General features: G+C 40.1%; 1 protein-coding gene and 1 long non-coding RNA gene across 4 annotated transcripts; one reads left to right on the top strand and one right to left on the bottom strand.

Moving 5' to 3' along the window:
- Positions 1-240: 240 nt before the first annotated feature.
- LOC116314660 (solute carrier family 22 member 4-like) lies at positions 241-10,599 on the bottom strand. 3 transcript variants are annotated; one of them, XM_039599904.1, is made up of 12 exons: positions 10,187-10,599; positions 8,196-8,444; positions 6,732-6,947; positions 6,173-6,276; positions 5,642-5,796; positions 5,196-5,367; positions 4,141-4,267; positions 3,864-4,048; positions 2,648-2,862; positions 2,189-2,371; positions 1,324-1,459; positions 241-946 (listed from the first exon to the last, which is right to left on the bottom strand). In XM_039599904.1, the coding sequence occupies exons 2-12, from the start codon at positions 8,403-8,405 to the stop codon at positions 832-834; spliced, it is 1,818 nt and encodes a 605-aa protein (XP_039455838.1). In that variant the 5' UTR covers positions 8,406-8,444; positions 10,187-10,599; the 3' UTR covers positions 241-831. The 3 variants fall into 3 exon arrangements, with proteins under 3 accessions (XP_039455838.1, XP_039455837.1, XP_039455839.1); XM_039599903.1 differs by lacking the exon at positions 10,187-10,599 and having other exon boundaries at positions 8,196-8,569; XM_039599905.1 differs by lacking the exons at positions 8,196-8,444; positions 10,187-10,599 and adding an exon at positions 7,131-7,250.
- LOC120433565 lies at positions 6,295-12,096 on the top strand. Its single transcript, XR_005608620.1, has 3 exons — positions 6,295-6,419; positions 9,072-9,225; positions 11,731-12,096. It is a non-coding gene; the product is annotated as an uncharacterized LOC120433565 (long non-coding RNA).
- Positions 12,097-13,797: the final 1,701 nt, after the last annotated feature.

Here is a 13,797-nt window from a genome sequence, read left to right as displayed (position 1 = left end):
TGTTGGTTTTAGTCTAATTTTTATTGTATGGATGGCATGTGTTTTTAGTTTTAATAACTATAACAACCTTGGTTTACATATATTACACATTCCATATAATGAAATGTGCTATTTAAAGAAAACTGTAATTTTCTTTGCTTATTTCAGCTCACCAAAAATCAAAAATGTGAAATTTTTTGTTTCAGTGAGTGTAGTTTCAAACCAGACAAAACTAGAAATTCAGAGTCAGTGTGAAGCCACTTTTGATTTTCTCACTGATTTATTTAACCACACATAAGCATACTAAGAAATACAAGATAGAGAGAAAGAGAAAGTACACACAACAAGTCACATTTTTTTCTCATTGCACACCAAACCAAATCAGAGGATTTTATTATTAATATTACTGTTCTTATCTTCATCTCTATTATTGTTATTTTTATTATGTAACCACCAACAATCCAAAGCATCGGTAACCAATGCAAGCACTCCACCCTCACGTCTTATATGGTAACTCCTGAATCAAAGTCTTTTTATTTCATCACAAATGATATAAAAAAATTTGTAAGTTTTAAACACAAATTTAAAATTGTATAATCCAAGCATGGCAACTGCTCACACGACTTAAATTCAAGTTCATTTCAAATTTAAAAAATTAAGTTTTTTTCTTTTTTTGTTTCACTTCCATATTCTTGCTCAGGCTGAAGTGTTTTTGTGGTGATTTCTGCTGCGGCCTCACAACAAGAAGGTTCCTGGTCTTCCTGGTCTCATGACTGGGGCCTTTCTACATGATGAGGTAAAGTATCATGTAAAGCAAATTCAATTCATTCGTTCATTTCTGCATCAAGACCTTTAAAAGGCAGTTGAGCATTTGATCTCAGACAGAGAAGTCTCGCTGACAGCTGGCTCCTGGACTCCAGGTGAATTCCCATCAACCTTTTGGTGACAGAGCCCTTTAAACTTGAACCTAGAAGCCAAATGAGGAGAGCTGAATCAGTTAGGCTATATTAAACAATGGATATTTGATATATATTTGCAACAATTGTTTTGTTTTTTCATTTCAGTTTTTTTTCACATTGTACCCGCCTTTATTTTTGATATTTCAAAATGAACTGTATATTTCTTATTCTGGTCTCATGACACAGACCTACCCACATAACACTTTAAGACTGTAGTACTGTAAACAATCAAACCAGATTTTCCTATTTATATATATTTTTTTACAATCCATTCATAGGATATCTATTATCTATTATTATATCTATATACAGTGCAGACATGAACACACCTAAATATACAACCTGCAAAAGCAGCATCACTAGCATAATCAATAGACAAGCTTACTTCTTAATGACTTGCATCTGGTCGATGGTATCAGGAAGCGGTTTTCCAAATGACTCCGGAAGGAAAAGGGAGACAAGGACACTGATGACTGACAGGGAACCCACAGTCAACCACGGCAGGAACTCGTAGAACACAGCTGCAGACAAAACCAGAGCCGATTATTCAGATACTTTCTCTGCTACAGACTTCTGTCATCACTGAGCTGCAGGTCAGTTTGTTAGATTTAGAGTTGAGAAGCTGTGCATTAAGGATGCTTTTGTCATTAAAGTGAACTAAAACTTCATCTCTACACACCGACATCTGTTGCATAAAAAAGGCATAAAGGTTCTGTGTATACTACAAAGTGCTCTATCCCAGAATAATCATCTTAGTATGATGTTTCCACAAAAGTAGGGACGCTTTGCAAACATGTAAATTAAAAACAGACCGCTATTAGGATCATTTAAAGCCTACAGGGCACTGAATAGAGCACAAGGACATTGTAACAAAAACATATTGAAACAGAATGAGTTGTTCAATTTTCCATCTGCTATTTTTTTAATGCACTGCACAACTTTCTCAATCATTTCTCGCTCTTGCCTCAAAACGGAGTTTAGCGAAGTTGTGAAATTTCACTTAATTTCAACATTTTTGATATACTGTCTTGGATTATTTGATTAATTTTGATTTTCATCATATCCCAATAGCTTTATTCTTTTCTCAGACCCAAGACAAGCAGAAAATGTTGGAGAGTAAGCTTAGGACATTTGTAATACGAGTATCCTCAGTTGTAACAGTTGTCCCAACTTTAACTTTCTTCTTCCTCTTTTATTCTTTTGTTGGGGGAGGGGGGGTGGGGGGGTGATTGTGATGCCAAATATCTCACCCAGCTGCAATAGGTATGGGGCGACAGAGGACCCCACTCTGGAGAATAAGGCAGCAGACGACAACATCGTGTTCCTGATGACTGTGGGAGACAGCTCTCCAGTGAGCAGGTGCAGGATCCCTTCGGAAGCCAGGACTCCAAATTTACCCATCAGCACCAGGGTGAGGGTGATGTTGTGATACTCTGAAGGGAGGAGAAGGACTTTAAGCTTATGAGGAGTGAAACAAGTTATTTTCAAACATTGGTGAGCAGGTTTACCTTCTCTCAAATAATCCATTAGCAGCTCTAATTAAGCATGGCAGGATATTTTGTCTATAAAACTCATTTAGGGCAGCACCTCTGACAAAGTGGCTGTGTGTGTGAGGCCTTGTTGAAAAGGCTTATTGTGTTGATATTTTTCAACACAATCAACAGTTATATTCACTAAGAGAGCAAGAAAAGGACAGTGGTCTCACTTACTGTGCAGAGTGATCTGGATGAGGAAGAGTGGCAGCGCCCCCAGCAGGGAGAAGCCAATAAAGGATATGCGACGAGGAAAATATTTTGCGCTAAACCAGCTGACCAAGTGTGCTGGCATCTCCATTAATGACAGCAAGGCGTAGTTCAGAAAGGGGTTGCCATAGATAGTAGTCATATTGAATGATAATCCAAAGTAGCTCACATTCAAAGAAAACCTGCAAACAACAAGAGAACAAACAAACAATAAATAAAATGAATCCTGTTAGGATCGCTCAGAGGCTGCAATGTCAGTTATATCAATAGGCAGTTGTAAAACATGTCAGAGTCCCTGGGGTTCTGAGTTTTCTTTATATTTCTATTCTCTAGTTTTAGTTTCACATGTACTTCTGTGTGTGGTTTTAGTCTGGTTTATATTCAGTTCGTTGAGTTGCTGTGTATTCCCCTGTCTTTAGTCTCTTTTTATGTGTGTGGCCTTTGGCCTGCTGCAGAGGAGGGGTGACACAGTGAGCTCACAGGGCAGCGCAGAGGTGGAGAAGAGCAGGTCTGCTGAACTGGACTGATGAATTGCAACTCTTTTTATGTCTTGCAGTGAGACAGAGCAGGGAGAGTGACAGTTGCAGAGGAGTGCCTGTGTCCTGGGCAGAAGCCCGAAACCACAGTAATCACTACTGTCAATAAAAGCACTGCTAACCGACAAAGCTGAAGTGTCAATCCTTGGGTCCTGTTTCACAATGTGTTTTTTTACTTTCTGTGTGTTCTTTATGTTCAGTTGTCCTCACCTGTGTTGCTACTTGCTACCCCTCTCCGGTTCCTGCCCTGTTATTGTTTGGGATTTTTGCATTTTTTGTGTGAGCCAGCATTAAAGCTCCTTATTTTGAGTTCATGTTTTGTTTCCCAAGTCCTCCATTTGGGTCCACAACCTGCCCGCTACACAGCCAATACATGACAAAATGTAAGTTTGTTCTGAGCGCGATGGTAAAGGAAAGTTCACGGACTGTTTAAAGGGTTCATTCTCTGAAATTTATAGAGAGCAGAAATATTACTGCAGTAGGACGGCAAAATATGTGCTGATGGTGATGTCAGTATGTTAAAAGAAAGGTAGGACCACCACTGAAATCATGGATTAGTAGTTTTTACTGTGTCTTCATCTGGAGTCATAAACCTATCAATTATGTTATCGCTAAGTGAAAGGTTCATGGAGAAAGCTTTAACTCACCAGAGAAACCACACTACGAGTGTGATACTTCGAGTGGTCGTGTTCCTCAGCAGACCCAGGTAACCAGAAACCTCAGGTTGCTGAGGTTGTTCAGATTGCTGAGATTGTTCAGGTTGTTCAGATTGCTGAGGTTGTTCAGGTTGCTGAGGTTGTTCAGGTTGCTGAGACTGTTCAGACTGTTGAGACTGTTCAATGTCCCACATAGAAAATTCATTGCATTAGCCAATGTAGTGTAGCGTGATACAAGTTGGACAAGGATAAGGCCAGAGGCTCTTACTTTTGCTGAGCGAAAGAGGTCAGATGGAAATTCCACTCCGTTCTCCAGAGCAGCAAATCTTAGCAGGAGTTCTGCTTCCTTAAAACGGCCTTTGGACAGTAGCCAGCGAGGAGATTCTGGAACCAGCCTGGTGGACAGACAGACACAAATATGTAGTTTGTTACTAAAGTCAACATAGGTGGGAACTGAGGAAAAATACAAGAGCCTCCTGCTCCATCTATCTGTGTTTGTGAGAGTATTTTTTATTCATCAAGCTGATGCTGGAAAAGTTAGAATCTGGATGTGATGAGTTAGAAATTATCTGGATGCCACGATTGTCTTCTTTTGGCTGTCCCTGTCCAGGTAGCCACAGTGGATCATCTGAGCGCCATAATGATAACTGTAAAAATCTGTGAAAAATGTACTTTGCCAGAAGCCAAAGATTTTGATTTAACACTTTGTGCTTGACTGTGACTGCAGATACAACCTTTGGACTTTGATCATCGAATCTGACAAAACAGGTTCAACAATGTTCAGCTGGGAGGAGATCTATAGGTAGAACGGGAACTGGCATAAAAAATTATAAACTCCTTTCTGGGGTGGCTGTGGCTCAGGTGGTAGCGCAGATCAGCTATTGATTTGAAGGTTGGTGGTTCGATCCTTGGTTTCCCCAGTCCGCATGTCAAATATCTTTAGGCAAGATACTAACCCCAAGTTGCCCTCTGATGTGTTCATCGGAGTGTGAATGTAGAGTAGTTTGTTAGAAGTGTTTGTATGAGAGAGTGTGAATGAGGCATGTTGTATACAGTGCTTTGAGTACTCTGGGAGAGTAGAAAAGCACTATATAAGAATCAGTCCATCCTTCTTTTGTCTCAAGATCCCCCAAATGGAAGGAAAAGGGCATCTGAGGAAGTGGAACAAAATGATGGGTGGATGGATGGAGGCGCACATTTAGTTTACATTACCTTGACAAATTCCACAGTTACACAAATTCCTCAACAACCTTTTATATGCTAAAAAAAATCAGCAAATACTCAAGAAACAAAAATCCTAATAGTGTACTGAGGTCGATTTACCACCAAAAGGGGAAACAGGCCAGACCAGGCAAAGCCATAAACAATGATAGGTGTCTCCAGTTCCTGACTACGTAGGCGGTGCCAGGGAATGCCATCATACCAGCCACATAGAAATAGCTCAAAGCAAGGCTACTGAAGAGAACTCTTGTAACACCGACTAGGAGCTCAGAACCTGTGATGAAAAGGCAAAGTTTAAATGTAATCAGGAAGTTGTACTTAATGTTATATTACAACTAATGTCCAATAAAAGAGTTTTTTCTGTTATCTGTTTACTGCACATGTGTAAATCACAAAGGTCAGTCAAAGGTTGTGACTAGTTGACTATTTGACAATACAAGACAAGTGGTTTCCTTTTTGTTTTGTTTTGGGTGTTGGCTGAAGGCTTATTACATTAAAGACAGCAGCAGTAGAGCAGACTATCCCTGAAAATAAAGAAACACACTTACCAAGTACAAGAAGAAGTATGTAGATGCTGAGTTGACACATGCCCACCATGAAGAAAAGCACATTGAAGACGGCCCAGGACTGAGCAAAACTCAAAGCGATGCTGAAGACACTTAGTATGAAAATGGAACTGAACAGAACAGGTTTCCTGCCAAACCTACAGTAAAAATACAGCAAGAGAGCAATCAGCCACAACATGAGCACATATAGTTTTCTATTTAGATGTTAATGTTTTAAAAAATAGGGTCATTAGCCTCAACAGGGCATTAGCAGCTAGCATGACAGCTAACCAAGAGCAAAAGAGTCATGTGCTCAGTGCACATACATCAGCTTTGAGAGTCAGTACAAAATGCAATTCATTTAGCTCAAACTTAAATGTAACTCAGATTTGGGAAGATAGATCCTTTATTTTATTTAGTCGCATGAGTTAGTCGCGTGAGTTAGCTCACAGCTAACTAGCAGACATATTTTAGTAAAAAACATTGCAGGTTTTCTAACTTTTGAGACTGATTAAGCTGAAACTGTGAATTTACCGGTCAGAGATCTGTCCAGAGAGGAAACAGCCACAGAGTGATCCCAGGAAGTAGATGAGAGAGGACATTGGTTGTTTCCAATTGTTGTCACACACCAGGTTAAACTAGAAGACAGGGTACACATATGGGTAGTCTAAAGCAGGCATAAAAACATAGAAGGAAATACTTGGGCACTAATCTCTATCTTCCAGCAGTCCCTGTGCAGACTGTTAGCTTCATTAGCCTCCATGTTGCTTTGTTGTGATGGGTGAGTAACATCAGTTTGTCTCTGTCCTGATTTTACTCCTCAAGCTGTTTGATTTCATATTCTTGTCACTGTTTGTATGACCACAAGTGGCATAAGGCTAAGATAAACTTTAGAGGATTTCCTTAAGCATTAGCTTCTCATAAATTACTGTGTGGTGGAGGGATTCAATGTTGCCTTTACTGACTTATCATCTGTATTGCGAAATTGCAGTGAAAATGTGGTTAAAAAAAGATTTTAAGCATGTGTTTTATATATATATAATTATTATTTAACCAGGACGTCCTTTGTGATCCAGGGAGACAGTAACCGTACCTCAGTGACTACAGTCGACTCGTAGTGCTCTGTGCCGTAGATCCATCCATCTTTGCACTCCTCCTGCTTCAGGTTGGACAGCATGACCCCTGCACTTGCTTCGAATTCAGAATAGTTGTGGATCTGTGCAAGGTTGGGTTTTATTCTGAGTGCAGACAAGTTCTGCATCACATGCAGCTCATAGCGGCTACAACTGCTTCTCTCCAGATTTGGACCCTGTATAGCAGCAGAGATATTATAAGACACAAACAAGACTGTGAAAGAGTCCTGAATTGAAATTTATGCGAGAATTCTTTAACGTCTGAGTCAACAGTAGAAGCATGACTGCCAGAGGAAAAAAGCCTTTAAAATCTTAAACAATCGGTAAGCTTTTAGCAGATGTGGATATTCTGTACAGACCATTTCCATGACAGCTGATTTAACATCCGCTTTTTGAATCTACAAAGAGCAGTAAAACTCATAGAAGCACACTTCAGGTAACCACAGCTTGTCCACAAAGAAAATGGAGTGGAGTTGGTGATACAAATTATTATGTGACTTATTCCTATGTGAATCCTCCCCCAAATCCAACCCACCACCCACTGTACACTCCACTGCACCCGCCCCACTGGAACTTCACAAGACGTTAATGACAAATAACTGACGTGAACCTCTGCGGTGCAAGAATGCTTTAGGGGAAAGTGACTTGCTGCCGATTTAGGTGAGCCGAGCGTTTCACTGTAAGGCTCTCTCACACTGACTTTACAACAAGGTAATTCAACTACAGCTGCAAACACCTGAGGAACAGCCGGGCAGAATAAAGAAGTCGTTAAACCCTTGATTATACTCTGCTGCGCACACGCACAGCTAGAGTCACCAAGGCCAAGCACGTCTGCATGGATCCTTACACCAACTTGCATCACTCAAAACCAATTGGATCCTAGCGGACTCATGGGAGTGAAAAGTCTAATCAAGGTTTAAACATAACCATCACCACCGAGAATATTTAGCAAAGACAGAAGACATTAAGAAGAAAAGATTTTTTTTATATTAATAACAAGAAGGCACTGTAGCTGACAGTGTTTGGAACCAACTCCCCATGGAAAAATCAAGCTTAGTCCTTCATTATGTTTGCCAGCTAGCTGCTGAGTGGATCTTTCAAATGTTTGGTCCTGTACTGGATGTGTTTTTCTTTTAGAGGTGTTTTACGTGAAACAGGCGTCTGCTGGAACAGAAAGGCAAGTTTTTATTGAATCTACTGCTAAAGTGATCAAAATTTATCACTGCTTTCTCATGTGTGTAATGGAAAGGCAGAATAAATGATAGAAACTTAAGGTTGAGGAGTTAGTTAACAAAATAATCTTACATAACAGAAAAATAAAATAAATTAATTCTTACTGAATCTGAGTTTTCTTAGCCGTTGTCCTTCACTCAAACAATCATTCAAAATCATTTAGCTTGATCAGGCCTGGCTTTGGTTCTCACCTGTATTGGGATACTGGCCTGGATCCAGTCCTGACTCAGGTTGCTGTGTGCTGGGATGTAGCACTGGTGTGGGGGAATGGCCAGCAGAAAGATGACAGACAGGATGTTGTACCCAGAAGGAAAGCTGAGGATACAGAGGAAGAAGATGACCTTCACCTGGTACCAGCCCCAGATCCCTAGGAACGCAATGGACCCCTCGTAGTCCCTCATTTTAGCATTCTATTGTATTCTTCTTCTTTTCAGCTGTCACTGAAAAAAAATGACAAAGTCAGCTACGAGCGGATGAAAAATCTATCTCTCTCTCTTCAAACTGCAAAATCGTATCAAAAAGTTGAATACGGGTCACGCCAGTCGCAGCTTCAGATTTTTTATCCCAGACAAGACAGAAGAACTCCACCTCTCATCCTACTAATTCTAAAACCATCAGTGCATATTAACTCCTCCATACCATAATGTGCTTTCTCACGTGGCAAGGCGCTTCACCACATGTGTGAACGCGAGGGGAAGGGGGCAGGACACAAAAGGACAAACTACTAACTGCCCCTGTGCTCTAGGACATGTATACTCAGAAAAAAAGAGAAAACAAAAGGTACCACGTTAAAGTGTCAGGTTTTGAGTAGGTTGCTTTTAAGATTAAGACAGCCACATGGGTAACACAGCCCTGTCACAAAGTACACAAATGGAAGACGGACAAAAGGAATTTGGACAGTGTTTCATTCGTGGTTAGTTTATGCACAAAATGCGTTCACGGTTGGGAGTTGTGGTGTTCACGGACAGTCATCATACTTCTATATGAAGTAAAGAGACATCTAAAGATCTCAAGATCCAGTTTATATGTCAGTCCACTGTACAACAATGTGTTGCTACTCTTCACAGGAGTGTGTGACCTGCAAAGATTGTGAGAAGAATCGCTCCAGCTTGCTCAAATCTGGGTTCAGATGTCCACTACAAGACAAAAAAAATGACCTAAAGGGCAAAAGCACCCAAAAGAAACCAGTGTGAGATGTTTTGTTACCTCCAGACACGGGAGGTAAAAGTGAGAAGTGAGAACTGCTGCCATGAATCAGAGATGAGATGCTGCAGCTAATAAGAGCTGACTGGACAGACTGTTTTTTGAGTTATTCGGAAGAAAAACTCGATAAACACTTTTAATTTCCAGTGTCGGTACATTAATAGAATAAGAGTAGAAGTGAATCGCTTTAATAGTTATTATTACTATACGGAATTATTTTAAGAGGCCATTTTAGTTCTTTGTCTGATTTGTTTTTGTTCAAAGCTTTTCTGTTTCTCTAACTGCCTTTGACCTTCTGCACTGACACGAAGAACAAATACCAACAGCACGATCTACACCTTGACACTGGTGTTTGGAAGCTGTCTGCAGATTGTGAATTACTAGGAGAGGGAGGACGATGAGAGTGAGCGATTTGTCATCAGTGGTTATACAATGTCAGACAAAGAAGTTAGCCAAGTTGTGCAACATGTGTTAAACTTAATACTGGATTACTGGAAGAATTACTCTGTTTACTATGAACATTTCATGAAACAGCTTCAATGATAATGTGATTCACAAAAATTTCTGGCACAACTTCACCTACTTCCAAGGTGCGTGGAGAGGATGAAAAAATAACAATGCAGAACTCCAGCAACACTTAAAGGGAAGAGGAACAACTTTATTGACTGACCAACGTGTTTCGGCTTACGGCCTTCATAAGGGTCATCATCTGAGTCCCAAGCAAAGCCTTAAAGGCTGCCGTCTTCGGTCTTTCAATGAATATTTTTAAGATTATACAAAATCTGAGCTCATATGACAATCTGTGAAAGAGAGAATAAGAGTCTCACAATCCTATCTTCCACAACGTAAACTATTGATGTTACGCTATAATCAACTGTCAGTCAAAATTACTAGAATCTCATCCAATCTATGTCACATATGGCTGAGTGACATCATGAATCCATTATAAACATCATTCTTCAGTTTGTGTGTTACTAACCTGATTAAATAGAGCGCAGAATAACTGTTCTTGATTTCTGTCACATCCAAATCTGTTAGTTGAGAATTTTTAAAACAGTTTTAATATATTTGGTCTGTTGCAATAGTCAGTTATCTTCTTCTTCTTATGTTCCCGGTACAGCCTGGTGATGCTGTTGCTTCAAGCGTCCATGAATGCACGATTATTCAGTGTGGCTACACAGATGTTAAACAGTTAGTTGGATTTTGGGATGTTTCCTTTCTGGTGAAAATAAATAAAACACTCAGCCTTTCAAGAGAAAAATGCAAATTCGTTGATGGCCCAACTGAGACAAGGACTATGAAGCTTAGACCAGCAGTCCCCAACCTCTTTTGCGCCATGGACCGGTTTATGGTCGACAATATTTTCACGGACCTGCCTTTAATGTGCCGTGGATAAATACAACAAAATAAAACCAGTACCGCTACACAGAAAAAAGAATTATTAATAACACGCAGGAAAAGGCCCAGGGAAACCGAGTTAACGATAAAAACGATAAAAAAATAACAATAAAAAACAATAAACAACCTGAAAACCATAAATTTCACACCTGAGCCTCAACTCTCGTGGTCCAGTACCAAACGACTCACGGACCAGCCTGGGGGTGGGGACCGCTGGCTTAGACCAAAGGTCTATCAGTGCATAAGATTATGCAGGCAATCCTCGGCCTTTTAATACAATCAGTTTGCGAGTAGCCAGTGTGAAGTCTTTATAGACTTAGGAAATTAAAGTGCCTACAAACACATATTGCTGTTCATTTGATCATGCCTATGTCAAAATATTTTTTTAATAGCTTCATTCAAGTATCTGATTTCATGTTGCACAACCAAAAGAAAACAGATGGATTCTGCTGTTGGAAAAAACTGCAGAGAGAGTAAAACCACTCTGCTGACCCATGTGAGTTAGCTTTCAGCAGGACTGTTTTACACAGTGCTGCTTTAAAGCCTCATGAGTAACATAGTTATATATAACAAAAAGTTTTGGTTATAATTCAGTGTTGCCATGCCCTCACTCCGGTTAATTAAATCTGCACAAGAACAGCACCTTCATTAATGTGATTAGTAAAGCATGGGCTTCATGTCATGCTGAGGCCAGTTTGAGCAACATATCTGTAACCGATGACATACACTAAAATACTACAGCACATCTCATCTCTTTGACACGTTTTAATAAACTTCATTCTTTAATGCAGATGTATTCCTCTTAACATGAACAAGGGTTCAAATGCCTCATTTTTAAGCAGAGGAACTTTGCCCTGCCTCTCTTAATATGTGAAAAGTATTTGTTGTCCTTTAACTTGCTGTATGTGTTTTCTTATTCAGTTTTAATGAGAATGAGTAACAACATTTGCATCCTGTGCTGGTTTAAGTCCATTTCCTATTGCAGTATTTTGTTGTCATGTTTGGGTGACATCAAATAATATCATGCTTACAACAAGTGTGTTTGCTGTTTTTATGTAATGTTTGTTTTTTTTTATTCAACATTATTCAACTGTTTTAATCAAGAGTCCACTCTGTTTGGTTTAGGTGAGGGTGCTGCTGGGTGCAGCACGTAGGAGGCAGACCAGCTCAAATGCAAATGGATGGACTTTGGCGGGTTAAAGACTGTTCCATCTGACTGCACCTGCTCATTTCATCCATTGGGCAATGACATTGTCAAAGTTCAAGTCCGGATGTTTGAAAACAGATAATTCAGTCTCTAAAGGTTTATTTTTAATTTTATTTTATTATTAAAACAACTCCCAAAATCCATCAAGAACATGGAGCGAGTGGGAAATTTGGTAAATGGACGGGTTCATTATATGGCACGCTTTTCTAAAGAGTGCTTTCTGTCTAACATTCACTCGCCGATGAACAAAGAATATATTTATATACGAGCCTTGTTTGGAATAAACATTGGCTGACTAAGTGTTGCTTGTGGATTTTATCTTCAGACATTTTAAGCTGTATTCTGCCAAATATCTTTTAAAATGACATCTTCTTTGTGCTGCTCAGTTCCTGGACAAACAAGGTGGACAGCCTTGTTTGTCCAGCCTGACCTGAGCTGGGTCTGGCCTCTACACAAAATGCAGTTCCACCAAAGAAAAGTCTTTTGTTTTGAGTTTGGGAACAGGATCAGTTGTGTTTAGAATCAGTTTTTTGTCACCTCGAGTAAATCGGAATCATTCACTCAGCTTTCCTGGAGGTGGTCCCTCTTTTCTCGTGGATCTGATAATTGTTCTCCAAACAATGGAGGAAGGAGTGAGGTGTGTGTAAGGTGGGTGGAGAAGGATGGAGAGGAGGGATGGAGAGAGACTGAAGGGCTGGAGAAGAGGAAAGTGGAGCCAAGGAGGTGGAGCGAGATTAGGGTGAGAGGCAAGGCTTCACCAGCTCCCTCTGTGGAAAGAAGGAAACAAGGACGGCGGAGAGCACAGAGTAACAACACAAGAAAGACAGCTCTGGAATGAATCAACATGATAAAACTGACTAATAACAATGACAAATAATTTATAGACGATTTAAATTTATAGACGATTAAATTAGTGGACAGTCTGTGAAAATGAGCCTTTGGAATGGTTTAATACTGATTTGTTAAATCATACAGCATATAAACAGCATGTATTAAATATATACACAGCCCTGTGAATTCATTCAGCAAACATGAAACAATACGTTACAATATAATTAGTGAGGGTTCTGTCCTGTTATTATTAATGGACCCGGTGAAACCCGTCTTTGCTATTTGGTGTCAAAATAAAAAGAATAAAAAAGCAAACAGTCTAAGTGTAGTGTCTGTCTTCAGTGGGAAACAAAGGATTCAGAGCTGCAAGACAGAAAGACTAGCTGCTTTAGAGATGGAAAAATGGTGCTGGTTTTAGTGTTTTGATGCGATTTGTTGACAATAAGTGCAAAATGCCGTCTGTTCCATCCTTTAATTTCCCTTTCTGCAGAAATCCTGTATCTTTAAAACATACGAGGGCTGGGACGTCTGAGTGAAGGCATACTGGCAGCTGCAATAGTGTTAGTTCGTGGCCAGTCATGCCTACTGAGTTTTCTGGCATACTAGTTGTGATAGGTAACCTGCCAACATGAGTCATGAGCCAGCATACTCCGAGTGCCAATCCCACGCCCAACTGGGAGGGTTGTATTCCAAAAACCCCCAAATTCTTTCCCAAATCAAATACGAGGATAATCGTATAAGAGTATAAGAGAAGGATAGTTGAAGTTGAACGGCTTTGAAGAGAGGCAAGGTTGCCGTGGTTTGGACATGGGGGAAGAGTGGATATATTGGACAAGATTCATGCAAGAGAAGTGAAGGGGAGGGTGCGACAGAAGAGGATGATAGGAAGAGGGGGCGGCACATGATCTGCTGTGGGGACTCCTAAAGCGAGCAGCTGAAAGAAGAAGAGCTGGAAGGTCCTTGAGCAGATGGGAGAATAGCTCCTCCAAACACCTACAAACTCTGAGAGCTCCGACCTGAGCTGGGTTCTTAGTTCTTCAGCAAAAACCCAACAACATCACTTTTCCTTTTTTTTTTAAGCTGCTTTGTTTGACAGCCAAAGCAAGTCATCAGAACTTCATCTAACCTCAACCTTTGTGTTGTCTCAAAACTAT

The sequence above is a fragment of the Oreochromis aureus genome, linkage group 16 (genome assembly GCF_013358895.1).
Source record: "Oreochromis aureus strain Israel breed Guangdong linkage group 16, ZZ_aureus, whole genome shotgun sequence".
Taxonomy (NCBI): Eukaryota; Metazoa; Chordata; class Actinopteri; order Cichliformes; family Cichlidae; genus Oreochromis; species Oreochromis aureus.
This window is presented reverse-complemented; position numbering and strand designations above follow the sequence as displayed.